We start from the raw sequence: 21,548 nt of genomic DNA, 5'->3' as shown, positions 1-21,548 counted from the left end.
ATCAAATCTTACTAGGGAAAGCGTGTGTTTAAGTAATCACAGATGTAAGGTAGTAACCCAGTGCTGCAAGAGAACTGCTGTCACAGTACAGGCTGAAAAAGTAACCAGTCATCTACTTAAGCATTACTGCCTACAGTCTGATTTTGTTAAAAGCTTCCTGCAGTTAAGGTAAATCTTCCAGTAGCCAGAGTCCAGCTTTAAAATCAGTCACTTCACATGCAAACCCATCCTGAACACAAGATCGAGATAAAACTTCTCAGAAGTGACTGTTTCACATTTTTTATGGATTTTTAAGTCAAATGCGGTCATACAGTCTCCCATCAACAAAAAGCAACCTTCTATTATTCCTGACTTGCCACAGGGCAAGTGCAGACATGCTGGCAGCAGGGTAACAGCTACTGTGCATCAGCTGCTGTTTAACTATTTCAGTGGTACTTACCCTGCCTCTGCAGAACGAGAGCTTGCTGCAGCATGCGTGGGGGGTTCCCCTTGATGAAAACAGAGGTAAAGCACTTAGCACTGCCATGAATTAAGAACGTAGAAATGAACCAAAATGCGGCCACGTTAGAGCAGCACAGTGGCAATTTGTTCGGGTAAAACGGTGTTCAGACAGTATGAGGGCTATCTGAAAAATCAAGGCGAGTACACCCATGAGACCCCCAGGTCCACACCACCTGCTATCCACCTTACAACTCTTACCACTCAGGACTGGGCTGCCCTGCAGCATTATCCCCTCCCACAACGTTTCTCCCTCTCGATTAATCTACATACCATTCACCATAAAAACATTCATGCACTTCTCCCAGCCCGAGACAAATCAATCTAACTCAGGCATTAGCTTACAAACCCGAGCTCAGGAAAATGATGTGGCTGAAGTAAAATCCATGGAAGGGTGCCAAAACTCAAATTTTGTTAAACCCAGCTGGATCTTCTAGCACCCTGCACTTCAGTGCATGGCTTCAGCTACTACCTCTAAGCCCAATCTTTCTGTTACGGCTCTGTAAGTCAGTTATATGAGCGGGGGAACAGGGTATGTACTATGCGGTAAGCAGCAAGGCTTTCAAGGGCAGGGACGGTCTTCTGTTGCATGCACAGCAAGGTGTTCCCCAGCAGAAATGCAGAAGTCAGGGCTGTGACGTTTTATCAACTCACCCACCACCACCAAAATATCACTGTTTCTAATGCTGATAAAGCGTAGTTGAATACAGAAGTGGTTATCAGCTGCTGCCTAATCAGTCTGAGGGATTTCTTCAGTCAAGGGCTGCCTGAAATCTACCATCCCCATCCACCTCTGAATTCCTCCTCTCAGCAACAGAAATCCAGCACCTCCGAACAAACTTGTTCCTGCTTTTATGTCTTTCTCTGTCCTCTCTGAAAGAGGCAAACAGTCTTTTACCTGGGAAGAGAAAATGAGATTGGCTCATTGAAAACAACCTGTTTTAGAAAGAGATGCATTGGCTCTGGCTTTTGTCCTTATGTATTGCTTTCATTTCTTGTTATCTTGGGTTTCAGCAGAGAGCTATGCCAGCTCAACAGCTTGTCTCCCGGAGGCCTGGATCTGACGTTCCAGGTTTGCCTGGGAAAACGCATAGGGTAAAAATCTATGTTCTACCCTATATAAAACCTATCCTACCTTTCATTCATTTTTGCCTTGAAATATGCTTTTTGTTGTTATTGTTGATCAGTACAATCAATTTATTGGTAATAGGTTTAAAGGCAGCAAGAGAACCGTGCATTCACAGTAGCGATATACAAAAAATATAATGTAAAAATGAAGTCAGGTTTCTATTTCTTTAAAATAGGCTCTGACAGAATGTCTTTTACTGGCAAATCTTGGAGATCTGAGAGATTAGGTAGAAAGGCTGAGCAAACTAGTACTGGTTGAGAAAGAGCCAAATAATCAAGTAAGGTATGAAGAAAAATGGTTTTTTGCCTTTATTATTTATTTCCCATACCTATTTTAACTTATTTTTTCACACAATTACGAGATTTTGATTCACACGCATATTTCTACTTAGTGATCATAGGAAATGAAACCATGATGGCTTAGACCTACTGTTTCTGCACACCAACTGTCCACACATTTTACTCCTGACCCAGCAGTCCTCAGTAAAGAAAAGCCCAACAGTGTCCCCCCCAACCCAGTTACTGTTTCCCCAGGGTCCCCATAAAAACAATAAGCCTTTCAAAGAACTACCTAAGTTCTCTCAGTGGTGGGTGCTGTCTGCCTTGACCTCAGCAAGGCTTTTGGCACTGTCTCCCATGACAGTAAGCTCAGGCAGTGTGAACTGGATGAGCGGACAGCGAGGTGGGCTGAGAAGTGGCTGATGGCAGAGCTCAGAGGGCTGTGACCAGCGGCGCAGAGCCCAGCTGGAGGGCTGTAGCCAGGCGGCTGCTCACCCTGTTCCCCAGGGCTCAGTGCTGGGCCCAGTCCCGTTCAGCTTATTCACCGGTGACCTGGGTGAAGGCACAGTGTCCCCTCAGCGAGTTTGCCCGTGATACTGAGCTGGAAGGAGCGGCTGATACCCCAGCGGGCTGCACTGCCATTCAGGGGGAGCTGGGCAGGCTGGAGAGCTGGGCAGGGAGGGACCTGGTGAAGCTCAACACAGGCAGGTGTAGGGTCCTGCCCCTGGTGGGCACAGCCCCACGCACCAGCACAGGGAACTGCTGGAGAGAACCTGCAGAGGGCTACAAAGATGATGAGGGGCCTGGAACATCTGCCAGGTGAGGACAGGCTGAGGGAGCTGGGCCTGTTCAGCCTGGAGGAGACTGAGAGGGGATCTTACCAATGCATATAAATATCTTAAGGGCGAGTGCCAAGAGGATGGGGCCAGGCTCTTTTCAGTGGTGCCCTGTGACAGGACAAGGGGCAACGGGCACGAACTGCCCCACAGGAGGTTCCATCTGAATATCAGGAAAAACTTCCTTTATTCTGAGGGTGGCAGAACCCTGGCACAGGCTGCCCAGAGAGGCTGTGGAGTGTCCTTCTCTGGAGACATTCAAAACCCGCCTGGATGTGGTTCTGTGCAACCGCTCTAGGTGAGCCTGCTTTAGCAGGGGGTTGGACTAGGTAATCTCTAGAGGTTACAACCCTGACCGTTCTGTGAAAAGGTCTTAAGAAAAAAGTAGGTTACAGCTAAGTAAAAAAAAAAAAGTCTAGATTATATCAGCTATTACATTCAGAAAAAAACAAATGCTTCATTTTCTATGTGAAGTCATTTTGCTAGTTAAATAAGGATTCAAGCCTCACAATCTGTTTTTCTATCTCAGTTCTTTGAGTATACATAAATGTTTACTGCAGGTGCAAGTCGTCAAATATTCAATAGATTTTCTACTTTAAGACTACAATAAAATTATTTTAGTGGACGTGCCTTTTTTTCACCTATTTTCTAGAACTGGCTTCCTAAATTCTATTTAAAACAAACAAACAAAAAAAATCAACCCATTATCCTTCTCTACTACACCAAAGAAGATTTTTAACAAGAGACACAGTAAAAAAGAAACATTTAGTGAGCAGCTTCTTCATGTCTCTGCACTTTAAACCCCTTTTCACATAACACTCCTCATCATAGCTAACATCCCTGTACATCTAGCCAAGTGAACACGTCACCAGTTTTCCGTGGAAGCCTGCTATCAGCTGACCTTGTCCAGCTCTAAGCCCATCACCTGCACGGCCATGCGGTCCACAGGTGCCACATCACAGACCTCTTGCCACACAGCGCATCGCAGCCTCATCTCACAGGCAGCTCAGCTCCAGCACCATTTCTCCATAAAGCACCCCTGCACACTCGTACACCGTGCCATGCAGGCAGAGCACCAGTTTCAGCATTACTTTGTCTTGCTTTGCATGACATGCAAATACAGGCACATACATCTTACTTATTTTTTGTCAATTCCCCTCTTGAGGCAGCAGAGCCATCCGTACCATTTTCCTGTAAACACTTCCAAAAAAAGCTCTATGTTTTTCAAAGGCCTGATTTCACCCAGCCTTTCCTAAATGCTGCCAGTTTGCAAAGCCTAAGAGTGTTTCACCTCATGTTTCCTGCACAGTCGGAAGGGTCCTCCTTTCTACCCTCTGCTACCATCCCAGCTGTGGGCTAACAGGTACTCCTGAAGCCCTACAGCTTAAGGCAAATAAAGCCCAACATAAAATGAAACGTAACATCAGTTCCGCATTTGTTTCTTTCATAACTGCAAACCTGAAGTTGTTTAAACTGCACATCAAACTATCAGCAGTTCAATTTGCTGTAAAGCATAACAAAAGCAAAAAAACTTACAAACATGAGCATTTGAAACTGTCTCAGAAATAGGGTTGTATACAATTCTGCCTCCTGAATCTTTCACCCCCTGCAACCTATTAAGCACACGAGCAAATCTACAGTATTATTTGTGAAACACATTCTCTGTGTAAAATCCTTCCCAAACAATTAACTAAATCAGACCTCATGTGCTACAAACAGGACAGTACCGTAACTAATTTGAGAGTAAGAAAAAACAATAAAGAATATTAAAGACCTAAATTCTTTCACACTTTCACACGAATTAGCAGTAAACAAATCATGCATGAATGAAAAGGTTTCCTATTCTTTTGAGTTTTCCACTTACATAACAGCATGTACTGAGTAACAGGTTGGACAAGTCTTATCTGCATAGCAAGGACTAAGTAGGAACAGAAAGAGATTAGCACTGTTTGTACAAAAGATCTGTTTATATGCTGAAAAGCCTATTTAAACATCTTTCCTGCAGTCTCTTGCCAGACTATAATTGTTTCAGAAGTATTTCCTAATTTTTCCATCCACACACAGAAGCACCTGCTAATTTTCCTACGATTTGTAACCGTTGTTCAATTTTATTAAGAGGCGCACATGCTCAGTATCAGAGTACCTCTCTACACTGGAGTTTCAAACTGCATTCAAATCATTAGCCTGATGTCTATATAACAAAGCATCTCATTGTCGTTCAAAAGGACTTGGAAAGCCTTCAGACTATGCAAGAGCAATAATCCATGACACGGTGCATTAGGCAGGTACCGATGCATGCCTAATGCACGTTGCAACGCACATGCCGCTTGAAAGTGCACTCTGAAGTATCTTATCTTTCCTTTTTCCAGCTGTTACAAAATATTTACATTTTACACAAGTCATTACTTTTAGCAGCTACAAAAAAGCTACTCCTTTAAGAAAATAACGAAAGCTACAAATACTTTGTCCCTTCAATTCTGAACACATTTATTCAACACCTTTCTAATTTTACAATGTAAAAAAAGAAAATTTTCCTCGCATCAGGCGAACACCTATTTGAAAAGCTCCTATCTTTCCTTCAAGATGAGAAACAGCAAGCTGCTCAGCTTTACCATTGTTAGCAGCACTTGTGTGCAGGCAGTGGGAACATCACACTCTGGCTCAGATCAAAAGCAACAGCTAGCTCCAGTTCCCACGGGATAGCAGCATGGGTTTGGCAGGGCCAAGACCCACTGCAAACACTGGAAATCTCTCCAACTTGCTTGCTGCAGGCATGGCACTTCGTCTGCGCGTGCAGAGGAAAACCAAAGTCAGTCTAACAGATATGGGGGATGTCTTAAGCATGCAAAGAAAAGCTCAAGCCACAGATGGGCTTTTGCAAGCAGGTGAAGTCAGGCACCCTAGTTCTCTGACAGCACAGGGAAACCACGCAGTGAACTGTGGGAAAGAGGACTGCCAGCGGGAACCAGCAAGGCCACTTCCAAAACACTTACCTTGCCTCCCTGACCACCGTGTGCTCTTGCAGCACATATTCCCTGATAACTATGCTCTGCTCTGGAGAGCACGCAGCTAAACACCAAATCAACTGCCAGCTTAATACCAAGCTAATCTATATTTTACCTGCTGCCACCTAACCTAGGTGAGATACCTGAAAGACGGACACAGCTTCTGCAAGGACTGATGTATCTTGAAAGGCTTGCAGCAATACTAAAAAATGATAACATCAATGTACCTTCGAGCACAGCTCTTTTGCTGCTTAAAAGCATGAGGTACTTTTTGTGAACCACGTAACACAGCAAAAGCAATGATTTTTACAGGGAGGCAGAGGGACAATGCATTTTCTAGCTGAAATGGCAAACTACTACATACCAGGAGCTATCTGCCAATAATTGGGCAATGTGCTGATTAATACTTTTTCTGGGTTGCCTAAGGACAGTGCATGCATGAGTATCTCGCCACTATTAATTAATCTCTCTTTGTGCATTTATCCTGGTAGAATTTACGTGTCCCACACAGTGAATACCCTGAATGAGGCAATTTCTACCTCCAAAAGCACTTACTATTGTCAGTTTATTTGCCCTGCTTAGCCTGATGCTCAGATTGGCAATAAATCATCATTCTTAGCAGCTGAAGTGTTTACTGTCTTTCATTCAATAATCTTTCCTCCCCACTGTCCCCCCTGCAAGTACAGTAATCATGTGCTGAATAATCATTTACAGCACTGCAATTAGGAGATTATTCCATTAGGCTTTGTATTTCTATCCGGTTTTACGTTTCCATTAAAAGCACTTTGTTAAGCAATTGAGCAACAAACGCAATGTAACCACAGGAGTCTCAGAAGCAGATGTCCATCAGGCAGAGTCCCTGCGAAGCAGCCTAGGAAGGGCAGGCAGTGCTCGTGGGTCAACAGAGAAACCATCCTCCCGCGCCAGGTCCTAAACCCAGGGAGAGGACAGGCAGCGTGAACACAGATGGGCCAGCATGGTGTAAGCAGTGAAGAAGCTGACTGCCTTCCAGGAGTCTGGGTGAAACTGGGAAGTCACCAGCTAGACACCTACCTAGGCACAGGATGAGTTCCCTTCGTAAACACAACTTGGTTGCTCGTGCCTCTAAGAGCAGAGTAAGAAATGTTATGGAGGTTTTATTTCTGTAAAGAGCGATCACTTCTGTCCCTCACATTTCAGTACGCAGGCAGAGTGTAGGAATTCAGCTATTCAGACGTCTCCCGCGTTTGTGCAGCCTCAGTCAATACATTTACCACCAAAAAAACTAGGTAACAAAGTATGTTTGCAGTGTCTGTGGGTAGTTCCCCTCACACACCAACCACATTTCTTTTTTGTTTGGTTTGCGGTTTTCCCCCTTCCTTTCTCCTTTTTGTAGAGCATTGCTCTGCTTCTCTTTCCCAAGTCCTTGCCCTCTGCCCAATCCATGTTAAGCCTGTGAGAACTGGAGGTTACTGGTGAAAGGCACACTGCCTTGTCACGTGCACACAGGTTCAGCCCTTGGAAAGGGTCAGTACCAGTGAAGCCTATGACAAACGAGGAAGATGCTCTTCCTCAGACCTTGGCAGGAAGCACAGAGAGTGAACAGACATTAGATTCAACTCCTGCAAACGGAAATTACAGAGGAAGCTGAACTTTAGTTGTATTAACAATATGCCTGTCTCTCTCACCTATGAGAGCATAGGGTCATATCACAGCAACTTTTCTTTCCTTCCTCAAGGAGCAAAACCTGACAGTCAACTGGTAAAAGGCAACTAGTCAAAGCACTTGTTAATTACATTATAGCTCTTCTATTTTATCGGTTTCCAGACTCTGTATCATTTTGTTTCCAGTTTTAATCTTCTAGGGGACTGGTATCTTTTCAAGATTGTTCTCAACTGGCTATCCTTCTGTCTGGGGAAGTTACCACTCTGGAAGGAAGTCACATCTGTCCAGACAATAATGACAGTGATTTTGTGCCACGCTTGTGACCAAGGCTGGAAAATTACTACCGAAGTACACAGGAGGATATTCACCAGCTATATGCAGCATTTTATCCACTCAGCAGTGACTCACGACATCTTCCAGGGACACATCACCCTCCCCGATAAAACCCATCAGAGCCTCTGCCCTTAGGAGGATTTTCATGGCAACAACCAATGGCCCCCGAGTCCCTGTCCTCAATGCCACAGTGACAACAGATGGTTTGGAAGGAGAATGAATCAGCACTGCCTCTCCCTAGGGTTCCTCATCCCCTGCCCTCCCACACATGTTCCCAATGACACTTATTCATCGCCCTGAGCCCGAGGCAGGAGGTCTGTGCCATGCTCTCTGAGGGACGGAGCAGATGCCTTGCAGTAACCACTGCGTCAAACTTCTGGAGGAGGTTTTAAATTCTTCCATGTAGGCTGCTGCATTTTCCTTGACTCTGTCTAGAGCTACATCCAGTGTCAACTGTGGTAAGCCTCTTGAACAACCTGCTTCCAACCAGACAGCTTCCTGCATCGTTGCGGGGACGCGGTTCCTCTGGATTGCTTCATCTCTCCATAGTCTCTCACCGTCCCAGAGATTCATTAACAAAGCGTCCATAAACACGATGAATAACAACTCCCAGCACCAGCTAACACCCCAAATGACCCAAGTAACATCCAACCAAGCTATCTGTAGAAAGCTAGGTATTTCCACGAAAACAGAAGATGATCACAGGGATTTGGGATAATTTTTTTTTTTTTTAAAACCACAGGACAACTAAATCTCTCTAAAATCTCAGTACACACTTTCTAACACATTCTGTACCTTTTCTATCTTACTCAATTGCCTAGTTGTCGCAGTTACTAGGCATGCAACCACAAAAGAGTAAATGTTTTGCACAACACACTTGTTATGCATAAGTATTTCTGGAAGCCACCTGAAAAATGGGAGGAGGGAAAGAACAGAGAGAGTCACTATTCCCGCATTTTCCTGCTCCACCTGAAACTTTCGTTTCACCCACCCTCAGAACAACTCCTAGAATCCTTCCTGGCCAGCACGTATTGCCTTAGCCCCACATTTTTTCCACTTAACACAGCCCTACTGATAAATATGATGCTTGTAGCAATATACACCACAGAGGAAGAACAGAAGAAACTAAGGTTAATATCCCTCCTTCTCCCGCATCTCTTTTCCTCTGTCATGCACACATGTAGAAGTCATTCCTCAGTTTCAAGCTATGAATCAGGAAACCATTTTGAGCACCTGCTTATATGCACACACACGTGCACATAAAACCCATTGTCCATGCAGAAGCTCCAGGTCAAGAATTCATTTTGAGCTCAAGCATGGCTCTAACAGGAATGCTTTCTCCAATTGGACTTGAGAGCTTAAAGCCACAGAAAACTAGAAAAACAGATAGTGGTCTAAATTCCTCCTGTCACCAAAGTAGTTCATTGCCTTATAACAGACAGTTTAAGCCTCTCAAAAGATGTGGAAGGAATAGATCAGCTGGAACTGAGCGTACATGCTGAAGGCTACAACGTGGCCCTGAACGAGACCGATGCAGAAAAACCCAAAGGAACCCATGAAATTCAGAGCAGCAGCTGTAACAACACCTTGCACATACACCCTGCTGAGCCCTGGCCCGTTGCCTCAGCTTCCAGCACACCCCTGGCAGGCCAAACTCACACAAACCCTTTCAACCCTCCTCTGGTTTCCTACTTTCCATAGAGACTTCGCTGTGCGCCAGCAGGACCCAAGATCTCTATCTAGTCAGTGCCTGCACCTCACTTGCACTCCACCTTATATGCATGTACTCGGCAAAGGGAAAGAAAAGAGGAAAGAGTGAAGAATAGTTCAAGGACTTCCTAAGAAAACGGCATGACTTAAAGGCCTTTTAAACGCATTGTATTAACCCCAGCGATTGCTACTGGTTTTTCAGCCCTCACACTCTCCTCCTTGTGTGTTCAGGGACTTCTCTAGGGGAAAGAAAGAAATAGTGAGCAAATAGAAACAAATCATTATTTGCTTGGCAGATTACCGTACATAAACAATCTTTAAAGTTGTTACACTCAAGTAAACATAGCTTATATCAGTATCATCTGTACATTTCCGTCATTAGGCTGAGAGGGAGGAGGATGGCCTGTTTTCAAGGAAGCAATTTTTTAAAAAGGAAACCATTAACTTGATATTTCATCAACGTACAAAGGAACAGGGAAGTAAAGAAGTAGTTTTCCCAGTATTTCCCCTGTGTTAAGTTGCACGCTTTTTCATCTGCCTGATGCATGACACCCCTCACCCACCAAACCAACAGCTAGAAAGCAGTGGGCCATAAAAAAGAATGAAAGTGTGGCTAATGCAGAAATCCATCAAAAGAAAAGCAAAAGAGGTTAGGACACAGAAAGAAGAGAGTTTCCTTCATAATACCTTCTTTTATATGGCATTTCTACCAGATTTTTTCAAAGGGGGGGGGGGGGGAATACTTTTAAACAGGATTTTTAAGATTTTCTTTTGCTACAGCTGAAAAAAGGGAGTTTTTTTCCCCCCTCCCTACTGTTTGGGCTAACACAAACGATTACTGCCAAATAGGACAGCTACAGGAATAAGCACTCTCAAGGGAGCTAAGCAGAAACAGTACCGAAAGCAAGACCCTTGACTGAGACACCACACGCTCCATACATGGCTCATTATAATTAAGTACAGCACAGATACCAAGTCAGTTCTTAGGGTAAGGACTTGCACAACTGTATTTGGCCACAAAACAACACAAGGTTCAGCCCAAAGGATGGAATGTCAACTAAATGTTCATTAGATTTAAAAATTAACCCAGATCACACACACATCAGGGTTGCAAGCATTACAGGACAGGAATTTTTTTGTGCATGCAATTTCCCTTTTCTTTGTTTTGGGGTGTCTTATTTTGAATAGCTTTTAAATTTTATTTTTTTTGTTTTAAATATCACGGTTCCTAAGTTTTCATTACAAACTGTCTCACAAGTTGTTCAAATTGTGAAACAGCATGAACACACACTAATGCAGCTGCCAGAACAGAGCCCAGGAAGGTTTTGGTTGCAATTATCAGATCATATTACAATTACAAACTGGTTTTGTTTATTGAAGAATTACAGAAAGAAGGTTCTGGCTGTGAAACGCAGTACTAGACTACATCAGCTGTCTACATTGTAAGAGAAAGGAAGAGCCATAGGCCCCCTGCACATAAATTCAGACTGTCCCCCCAAAGACATGTGACAAAGTGATGTGCAGCGAGAAAAACCTATCCACCGCAGGTCAGTTTGCTCAGTTTACTTAACTGACTTGGAAAGAAAACACACTTTCCAAATCATTAGGAACTAGACTGATTCACACATTTAAGTAATGGAAGAACCAGCTGGGGAGCCAAGTTTTAATGTTACCATTCCTGCAGACTGACAATTTCACCCATCCACTTTAATCCGCCGTGGTCCTACCTGGCGCAGAGTTGCACCACCTGTGCACCGCAGCACCAAGTTAACTGCACTACACTATGCTCAGCAACATGCTCAGGTAGGTACAGAAATTCCAACTGGGGGCTGTCTCATTTTGGCTCATTCAGAACCAAGGTTGAGGTCATCCCACTTACTCAAGAGTTTGAAGCTGGTCTGGAAGGAGAAGGGAACAACATAAACAAAAAGTTAAGGGCATCCTCAGAGGGGAAGCCTAGGCTTTGCTGAAGAAAAGCTGTTGATTTTTTTTTTCTCCTTTCCCAAGTTAAATTCTTCATCACAAGTTGGCTAGGCTGCCCTGTAGGCACAATTCCATGTATCTGCATAGAGAGTCTTTGATAAAAAAATGACTTTTCAGAGTCGTTTATTTTTGCACAAAAGGCTGCAGTCTGTAGATGGAATGTGTAGCTACCCACAACCAAACCTTCAGCATACCTTCATACTCAGAAATACTCATTTTCATGAGAGATTAATTTCAGCTAGTAACTTTCCTTTCAGCCGTTGTTATTAATGGCCCCCTAGTAAGACACAGAACTGGTCAATACAAACACTGGTATCGTGCTAAGAAAGTCTAGAAAGTAAAGCTTTTTCTTTACCCCCCCAAATGAAACTCGCTGAATATGCTGAAAATAAGGGTTTTGTTTCCATAGAGAACTTAGGGAAAAAAACACTTCAACATCTGTTACAGCTAGATGGCACACCTTTACAGCATTATTAGTGTCATCCATACTCTCTTTCAGCTTTCTTACTTGACATTTCTTGATCACATGGTACCATCTAACTTACAAACTCTGGCTTTTCTCAGCAGGGAAGAATTTCTGCCAGTTCCTTCATATATCACATCATTTTTACCCCGACAGCTTGATGATATTAAAAATTCCATATATGTAGAAGAGAAAAAGTCATACAGGTATTTATTCCTTTATCAGCATATACTTTTAACAGAAAAGGCTGAGAGTACTGGCGGCACTTTTGTTATGAATAGAGAACTGCAGCAGAAAGCTTTGTAGCACTTTATTCACTAAATGCCCAAAAGTCGTTTTTCAAAGGTGAAGCACTGAGTTACTGAATTTTTCCAAGTTAGCCAATTCAGGAAGTTTTTCTGGTCTATTATTTTCAACACCTCAGTGTACATGGCAACTGCTTTTCACTCAGAATGCAATGGGAAAAATCCCCCGTGCTTCTGAAGACTGTATCTCATCATTAGGGTGTTTTTAAAAGCAGGTTAGACTTTCTCAAAGAACAGAACACAATTCTACCTATCTTCCTGTCTCTCCCGAATTTGCGCAGTTAAAGTATTTTCTTAAGCTCCAGACCAGTAGTAGTTTTTTTTTTTTACTCCTGTAGTCCATTACACAGAACCAGGCATTTCTTATTAGGAGGGTCACAAACACTAGCTAAGCAAAGAAAGCCTACTACTAGTTTGTTGAAACTAGCCCACGTAAAATGGATAGGGGTTTGCAAACAGACAGATTGTTAACGGTGTTCCGATACCTCAGCAAAGTGATCACATGCCCTTTAAATATTAAGGGACTCATTCATCTTGTTTCCAGAATGAAAGTTATGAAATATCTAAACCAGAAAGCCAAAAATCAAACCCAACACTTGATATTTGTAAACATTTCTGACACACAAAAAACAAGGAAAAAAGAAAACCTGTTGTTCAACAAGTTGAAAATCATGAGCTTTCAAAAATGAATGTACATAAAATATACTTAGACACAGAAAAAAGCCATATAAACTCTACATGCTTCCGAACTGGCGTTCTTAAAGCTTTAAAACTATTTTTGAAGGGAGAAGCACTGCTGCTAGTCCCGCCGTACGCGTCCCATCAGCCTGCACCAGAGCCAGCCACCAGGAAAGCATCCGACAGCAAAGCTCCCTCTCCAGACCAGGATGTACCACTAACACGAGCATCAGTCAGCCAAGATCGCCCTGCAGCATAGACAGAGAATTAACTGCCAGCCAGGCTGTGGCTCCAGAGTTTACAGGTGTGCTCGACTTTCCCACAGCTAAATACTAAATAAATACTAAAGAGAGGCACAAGTGAGCAAACCACAGCCAGGTACCGCACCGGTGAAGGCTGACCCCAAAACACCCTGCTCCAAGAACGGTGAAGAATTTTATTTCCCAGGTGCTAACTCGGGCAGTAACCACAGTTTAGCACAAGAATCACCAGGGACAACATATTACAGTCTCAAGTCTCCCCACCTTATTTCTAGTGACTACTTTCCATTCTCCCCATTCCTCACCCTGCACCCCAAAACAAGTACCAGCCCCAAATGCAACCACCCTGCTCACACGCTGAAGGCAGGCACAACAGTTTAGACAACAGGAACAGTAGCTGTACAAATTATTTTTGCCAAAGGATACTCAGCAGGCACAGAGAAGTAACTGCATTCCTTGTGCCAGACAATTTTGCACTAGTAATGGAAAAAACTAGTTTTTCCATGAGGCATGTACCATGAACCCAGTGATTTATGCATGAGGCATCTTCATTTTTCTATCTATGTTAAGCACTGGGGGGGTTAGTGCTTTTGAAAATTTATATATAGATAGACAAGTGTGGAAGTAACTTTAAAAACAACATTAAAAGGTGGGTGTAACATTTCAGTAAAATTGAAGAGACTTTCAGGGTGGACTACAGGAAACATCATGGTCCTGCTGGACAGAGATGGGTGTTTTCTTTCACCAATTAAGAGTTAACTGCCAGACAAAGCAGACTATGCCACTACGCGGGGTCTGCAGGGTCTCAGCAAAGAAGGGAGGCACCAAGGTCCTGAAAAGCCCTTCAGTCAACACAGCTTACACCCACCACCCCATACCCATCCTCCCAGAAGCCACATGCCAGAAAAAGCAGCCTTATTCACCAGCATCATGGAGCTCACACCAAGCTGTGGTCAACACAGTTATCTCACTTCCACAGTGTACTTGTTACCTGTACTTTTAGCTATGCCAGCGTAACTTTTCATGGTAAACAAGGTCTTGAAGCTGCAGTGACAGACAGACATGGCAGCCACCAGGGATGGGGGCCTCCAGGTAATAGCAATGCTAGGAAGTCTTTAGAAGAAAAAAAAAACCAACCCACCACCAAAAAACCCCCCAACAAACCAAACGCCAGCAAACCTCCCTGCCCTGCAGCATGGCTAGCCCATGCTATCTTTCTGTTAGCACACATTACTTCAGCAAAGGTATGAAGAAATAGGCCCCTGGACCAACAACAGCTTGTTCTCAGCAGAACCACAGGCTTACTGGCACCAGGAAAACAACTTTTACTAGAACAGCTTGTTCTGCCGAGGGCGGCAGGGACAGGGAAAAGACAGGCATTTCATCAAAGCACTTCTAAACTGCCAGCATATTCCCCGTCTTCAAATTAGGATGATTTTTCCAAACCAGACTACTGGGGGAAAAGGATTCTTGAGAGACAGCTGCAGAGCAGTTATGAGAGACAGACTTTCTAAGCTGTGCTTGCAAAGATGAATTACCTCAGAATATACCTTTTTAAGCACAATCTAACAAACTGCAGAAGCACAACAACACTCAAAGCAATTTCTTACCATGTCTACAATTCTCCACAGATGTAAATGTCCCTTTAATGCTATGCATTTTAATAATTCCTTTCCACTTCAGATGCTAGCAGATACTCCTATTTTGAACTGTAATGCCCATAACTCCGCTCAGGGAAGAGACACATGCACTCATGCTCTCCCACATACCTCACATACACACACCAGCTGCTAAGTACCACTGTGCCATGAAGGAGTTGTTCATGCATCAATGAATACATCATTTGCTGCTTATAGAGTATGTATATGTACATATATATTTTGATAGTATATGGCATTCTAGGCAAAAAAGCATATAGAATGAAAATACTACCATATTGTGAGTTTGCTCTTCTGTTTCTTTTTACAAAGGGCTTCTGCTGTACTCCTCCTGCTTCAGTTTTGGTGAATCGGGGCGTAGGGGTGTTTTTGTTGTTTGTTATTCTTTGTTGCTGTTTTTTTGTTGCCTTTTTTCTTTTTCTTTTTTTTTTTAAGTACAAAATTGACACCCACATTTTTTAGAGTTCTGAGAATGAGCTTTACTGTTGTCTCTGAGGTTAAACATTACCAATTTGCTTGTGGAACTTTCTCTAAACATTAAAGCAGGGACATTATTTTCTCTTAACCCGACAGGTAGCGTTGCAAAATCAAACTACAGGAAAACTTCAGGTTACTGGTACAATAAACACTTGATACAACTAAAAATGACAGCTCTACACTCTAAACAATATCTAAGCCTCAATTAACCCAGAAGACAAACATCTTCATGAAGCATATGGCACCTGTGATGAAGATTGCCTATTCAAAACTGCCTGGTCACCTCAGCTTGACAATGGTGGAAAGAGTACTAACATTAACAGAGCACCTCCTCAAATGCAGCTTTGTGCCTGCACACCTGCTTCTTCTCCCTGCCTGCCACCTCTCCCTTTCTCTTACAAGAACAAGGCAGCAAAAGAAGTGCACTTTTTAAAACCTGTGCAGTAAAATAAGGTGATCAATAATTTGTGCACCTCAGCAACGTATAAGGGAGCTGGGGGCTGGCTCTGCACAAAGCAACCGTCACAGCCTAGAGGAAAGTCGGGTGGGAAGGACCCTGCCTCTCCCTGCTTCCCACAGCTGCTTCCTTCTATATAGATCTAGAATGCAACTTCTCTTCCCCAAACTGGCTGTGAATATGCAACTGTGGAAAATCTGCTCACAGCACATGCAGTAGCTCTTCTCTGTTCCCCATAAAAACATTCTGCCGGCGCAATGCAGCTCTATATTAATCCACCTACGATAACACCGCATTTTGGAGCGAGATCTGCCCCAGCCACTTGCTCCACCCCAGACAGGGCTACGTGTGTCTTCTCAATTTTATCATGGATACAGCCAAACTGCAGCAGCCAAAATTGCAAAACGTAACATAGCCAGTACTTTTTTTACTCTTAACACACCGCAGGGAAAAAAAAAATCTCCACATTGTATTCAAGCCTGAACAGGATGAGTACTTTTTTTTTTTTTTTTTTTGGGTGGCTCAGGCATCTCTACGTTAAAGTAACCTTCACCAACCTGCTTGCAAGCTAAGCAGTAAACCAGCCTCTGTGCTCTGGACCACCCTGGAGAACTTGTCCTCACTTCACTGTCATCCACCTCACAAAGAATAATGTCTTTGTAGCATCATGTACTTCACTGAGACAGCTTTCCTCTTATATTTTGAAGGCATTTAAAAGCTTCATGCCATCATTCGCTGTGGCTATGCTCTGAAGAAAAGCGCTGAAGAGAATTTATGCAGTTCATTAAAAGCTTTTTTCCTGCTATTCGTGCTGCATCTTGCAGTTGAGCTAGCAAATTATTTTCTCATAAACAGCAGCGAGAAGATGCCTCTCTCCACAATACAGATTCACACCAAGGAAAACTATGTCATCTAAGGAAACATTCCCTTCTATACCAGCTCAGGCATACCACGTCAATAGTGTTTCTAAGTTTTCAAGAGTCTGCTACAACCTGGAATCCCCACCGCAAACAAAAAAGCCCCAAAACACCAAAACCCAACAAACCTACTTCAAAAAATCCACTTCCCTGGGAGCATCTCTTCTCCATGGGGTAGCTTCAGCTGCAGGCCAGCCCCAATGCAACAGACTACAGGCTCAGAAAGTCCAAGGAACTGTGAACTGAAAATCCCCAGCAGCCCGCAAAACATGCCATGGATTAGCCAGGCGTTCTGCTCTGGACAAGATGGAGTTGTATTTCTACAGGCAGGGCTAGTAGCAGTGTACAAGCAAAACCGACAGTGGTTCACAGTACGTTTTAGCTTTCAGTAGATAGGTAGACTCCAACAAGACATTGTTTCAGCCCTTCTTCACCTGTATCAGCTGACTGGAATGCAGCATCACCAATACTGACATTTGCCTGTATCAACAGGACCCACGAAGCAAACAAGTTATGAAATGTGTCTTTAGATCTGGCCTGGAAAGCTGTGAAACGACATAGAACAAAATCAAACTGCATCATTCAGCATAGCTTCTCCCCAGGGAAAAGCCTCCAGGGTATTCCCTTTAGCAGAAACCATTCTGCTGCATTTACCACGTTTTAAATGCAGACATGGCCACATCTTATTTCTGCACAGCATCACCTCTTTTTTCTACCAAAATGACTGGTACAGCCTTGTTTCAACACTCTTCTGGGTCTAGCTGGTACAACTTGGCTTTAGAGAATGGAAACAGAGGGTTTCCCAGACTGCTGTCCATCACTATCCTTCCCTGCAGGGCTGACTCAGGAGAAAGAGCAAGGTGAGCCCAGCAGGGGCGATAGCACAACACTCAGATTTCACATTGTTCTAAGTATGCTCCTGTATTCACCTATGCGCAAAGATTAGGGAATTGCATTCATTCTGCATACCCGCAATCACACTAGTCATGACCGCTTCAAAAGGCAAGTTATATGACAATCGGAAATTTTTAGCATCCACAGCAACAAAGTATTTATTTATCCATCAATTTTAAGTAAGCGTAATCGATGAGGTCTACAGGTGATTTAAAATGACCCCAACCAGCCTGAGAAAAGCAGCCTACATCTTCAATAAGGAAGCTATTCACCTAAAGATCCTCAGCTTGCGACCGCTGCAGTAGAGCACACATTTTTAATGAAGAGGGAAGCAGAAGAGAGATGGGCTCAGCTAAGGAGCCATACCCTCACGGATCGCTGGTACCAGCCGACGGACAGCACAGGTGCCAGTCTGTCCCACGCACCTCCTAGGGGTCCTGCCGTACCTCAGAGCAGCCAAACAGCACGTGATGAACATCATGTCATGCTTCATAAGAAAGTAAACTCGTCCTCATTCAGATCGATTCTGCTTCTACTCACATGTTCCCGAATATGCCATAAAAACCTGACACAGGCCCTACTGCCCAGGGGCACTACAGGCAGCACATCATCTGCACGTTCCAGAAGCAAGTGCATAGAAAGCTACAGCTGCAAACCTACAGCTCAGCTAGCAACTTGAAACAAAAATAATACGAAAATCTACATTATACACAAAACAGCGCTAACTGGATAATAGTTTCTCCACCTAATGGCCTGGATATAAGCTATTTACAGCAGCCACTGGTACAAGCTCATCATTCTCAAATAGCTGAAACAAAAACATACCCAACTCACCACACAATCACTTCTCAAGATTTACTCTTTTAAAAAATGTCATGGCATCCATTAGCACATCAATTTCTCAGTCATGACTACTATAGTTTTTAAAATACTGAAGAGCAGCAACAGGCATGTTTTATCACCTTGTTTTCCTTCCACCCTTCAAAACAGGGAAACCCAAATACTAGGCGAGCTGCCCAGGATCACAGCACTGAAGCTGAAGAAAGGATGCAGGATTTTCTTGTTGTTACCAAACAAGCATCCTCCCAAATGTCACATCCCTTTCACCAGCTGAAACACACAGCATCTGAGAAATAGCAAACCCAAGCAGATGGAAGAGTGCCCGAAGGCTTCAAACAGAGCGATACCCAAAACGCTATGCTGCTCTGTATCGTGCCCACCTCAACAGTAATTTACTGAGCTTGCAAAAATTGTTCATATTCGTTACAATGGAGAAAGGCACACAAAAAGCTCACCCACACCTTTGGTCGACTATCTAGCAAAGTAAACCCTCTGTCATGTTTTGGCAAATGAGTTCTGGAGACGTGCAGCCTCTCAGTCCCACGCAGTATAACTCCAGTTATTTATTGTAAATATAAAGTCATGCCTCACTGTGGAGTAAAAGCTTCTACACACCCACAAAGCACAAATCTCCTGGACTGAGACAGACACCCCTGCTGACCTGTGCTACCAAAACAGAAATACCACAAGCACCAGCCTTTCCAGCAAATGTAACCTCTTCTCCTGCAAGAGACTAATTTCTGCTCCTCATATTCACTCCTACTCTCTTCTAAACGTCTTAAAATGAAAAACAATCAGAGATTTTAACACTGATCTGCAGGGATACAGAGGTTACCCTCTTACTCACTACACTGAAATGCTCTGACGCAGCTTTACAGCTTGGGCACCTCACAGCATCCTAACAAAAGCAAAAGCTAAGGCACCCGACAGAGGAGAAGGGAGGACACAGAACGGCAGGTGCACATCTTGTCTCCGTGCCCATCTCAAGCACTAGGTGTGGGCCACAGTCCTTTCACCTGCCCCACATGGATCCAGCCCTCGCTCCCAGTTTGGACCACTCAACGTACAAAACTGGATTCTCTGCACCATTCCCTTTACAAGTTAGGGATGTGGTTCACTGACTCCAGGGCCAGCCTTGCCCTTTCTCAGCCCGTTTGCCCAGGCTGGGGGGCTCCTGCTTGGGACCTGACTCCCATGTGCCCCCCTGCCACCCGAGAAAATGGCTGGGTGACCTCTGGGACATCAAGCATGTCCCTGGCCTTGGAGTCAAGCCAAGCTTCAAGGCCAGCCAGCAGCACCAAGATTTATGCTGTATCCTCTCTTAGCAGGCAGGCCTATTAGAGCAATGCGCTGATAATGCAGGCCAGTAAATCATGCGAATAAGTGATTGCACAAAGGAAAGAAAAAAAAAAAGCTGAAAAATTAAACCTTTGCCTTTGTTAAGTACTCCCAGTCTCCCCACATGCAGAGAGAGCAGGCAAGCAGAGCTAGAGAAGAGTTCAGCTACTAACGAAGCAATCCATCTTCCCAAACCTCAGGGCTCTGTCATTTTGCAGCCTGTAATTTAAAGCCAGCTCTTGGCTTCAAACCTGCAGAAAAGCACCACTGTGAAAACACACCGCGAGTGCCAAACTGCTGTGTAAGATACATCACCATTTATTTATTTTTTTTCCCCTTGCCTGGAGGAAAGGGGAGCAGGGGGGGTGGGCTGTTTGGTGTGGGACTGCAGAGCAAAGAGAGGAGTTTCTCTCTTCGGCATTTCTGAGATGCCCATTAAAGCATCGTAAAAGCTAAAAAGCATTTAACAGGTACCTTAAATAGCACTGCTTCATCAAGTACTACGCCTTAAGAAAAGCTGCCTCCCCCATGCTGAGTGTGAAATTCACTTTAGGCAGGATGCCCCCCTGAGAGCGGGCAAGAAGCCGTTTCTTTAAAAACACAGCTAGCTGGAAAAAAAGTATTTAACCAAGATCGGTCTATTCGCTTGAATTTTGCTCCCTGACAGCAACTCCAGTGCATTCTCCCTCCTCACACTCCACGACCATTTTCCACCCTCCCAGATTTGCACACAAGCAGACACAACCTGCTTCCATTTTACGCAGCCAGCCCTCCAGCCCGACCACATATAAACCATTCACCGCCTCGTACAACGCTGCTGTAAGCAACCACAGAAACCTGTTTACGCCAGGGCTGGTTACAAGAGGGAAGAAAATCACCAAAACCCCAGCCGAACAGTCGCCAAGTCCATAAGGGAGAAGAAAATCAGTTTCAAAAGAGCTGTTAACTTGCCGGGTAGGGGGAGGTCTGACAGGGCGCTGTTAAGGCGCTGGTTTTCCTGCTACGAGAAAGTTGGTGCCGAGAAGCGGCGGCGGGGGGCGGGCGCGCCAGCCAGGGGCTGCCCGGGACGCGGCGCCAAACCCGCCGCCAACCGTGCCAGGAAAGGAGAGAGGCCGCCGTTACCAACACCAGGCTATGCAAAAGCCCTCGGTAGCATCCGCAGACAGAAATTAAAAATAAAAATAATAATTAAAAAAGTTATTTAATGCCGTACCTCGACTGGGCAGCCATCGTGAAGTTTACGCTGCCAAGCGTCCTCTATCCATCAGCTCCTTCCCCAGCTGTCCAGGCTCTACCCCCCTGCCAAGATCTCTTCCATTTGCCGGCTGCCCTCCCTGCCCGGTCCCCGCGAACGGGCCCCTCCGAAGTGTCACGGCGGCCTCCCGCGCCCCGGCTCCCCGCGCCCCGGCTGCCCGGCGCAGGGGCGGGCTACGCTCATTTTGATCGACATCCGGGCACCGGGCCCTCCCCCGGCCCCGCGCATTCCCGGCCGCCGGGGAGCGTGATGGGGCCCTCGCACTTTCAGCTGAGGGGGGGGCACACAGCGCCGCTGGAAAGCCAAAGGCTGACCCGCAGCTTGCCAGCGCCAGCACCGCCCGCCACCGCGGCCCGCTGCCATTTTATTCCACCGCTGTTTTCTGCGAGCGGGGCTTGCGGCAGCACACCCACGCCAGGCGGCACATCCACCCCCTCTTTACCCACCCTCTCATGGTACGACCCAACCTCCTTAAAAGGATATGCTGTGGTGCCCGCGCAAGGAAGCTGCGCGATTGCGCGAGGCGCGGGAAGGCGCGGGACGCGCAGGGGTCAGCGGCTGCGCCTGCAGGGCCCGGGCCGCGGGGTGCG

At 44.9% G+C, this 21,548-nt stretch overlaps 1 protein-coding gene across 4 annotated transcripts in view; it reads right to left on the bottom strand.

Annotated features, from left to right (window-relative positions):
* The window catches only part of AFF1 (ALF transcription elongation factor 1), a 99,008-nt gene extending 77,862 nt beyond the window's left edge, over positions 1–21,146 (bottom strand). For 2 of the 4 annotated variants that reach the window (XM_056359948.1, XM_056359956.1), the window contains exon 1: positions 20,917–21,146. In XM_056359948.1, the coding sequence (XP_056215923.1) occupies positions 20,917–20,933 (17 nt within the window). In that variant the 5' untranslated portion in view covers positions 20,934–21,146. Of the gene's footprint in view, positions 1–15,054; positions 16,170–20,916 lie in introns of those variants that run through there. The other 2 variants (XM_056359968.1, XM_056359964.1) reach the window with 2 other exon arrangements.
* Between the last annotated feature and the right edge of the window lie 402 nt (positions 21,147–21,548).

This window comes from Falco biarmicus, chromosome 1, assembly GCF_023638135.1.
Source record: "Falco biarmicus isolate bFalBia1 chromosome 1, bFalBia1.pri, whole genome shotgun sequence".
Lineage (NCBI taxonomy): Eukaryota > Metazoa > Chordata > Aves > Falconiformes > Falconidae > Falco > Falco biarmicus.
The sequence above is the reverse complement of the archived record's forward strand: the minus strand, read 5'-3'. Positions and strand labels throughout refer to the sequence as shown.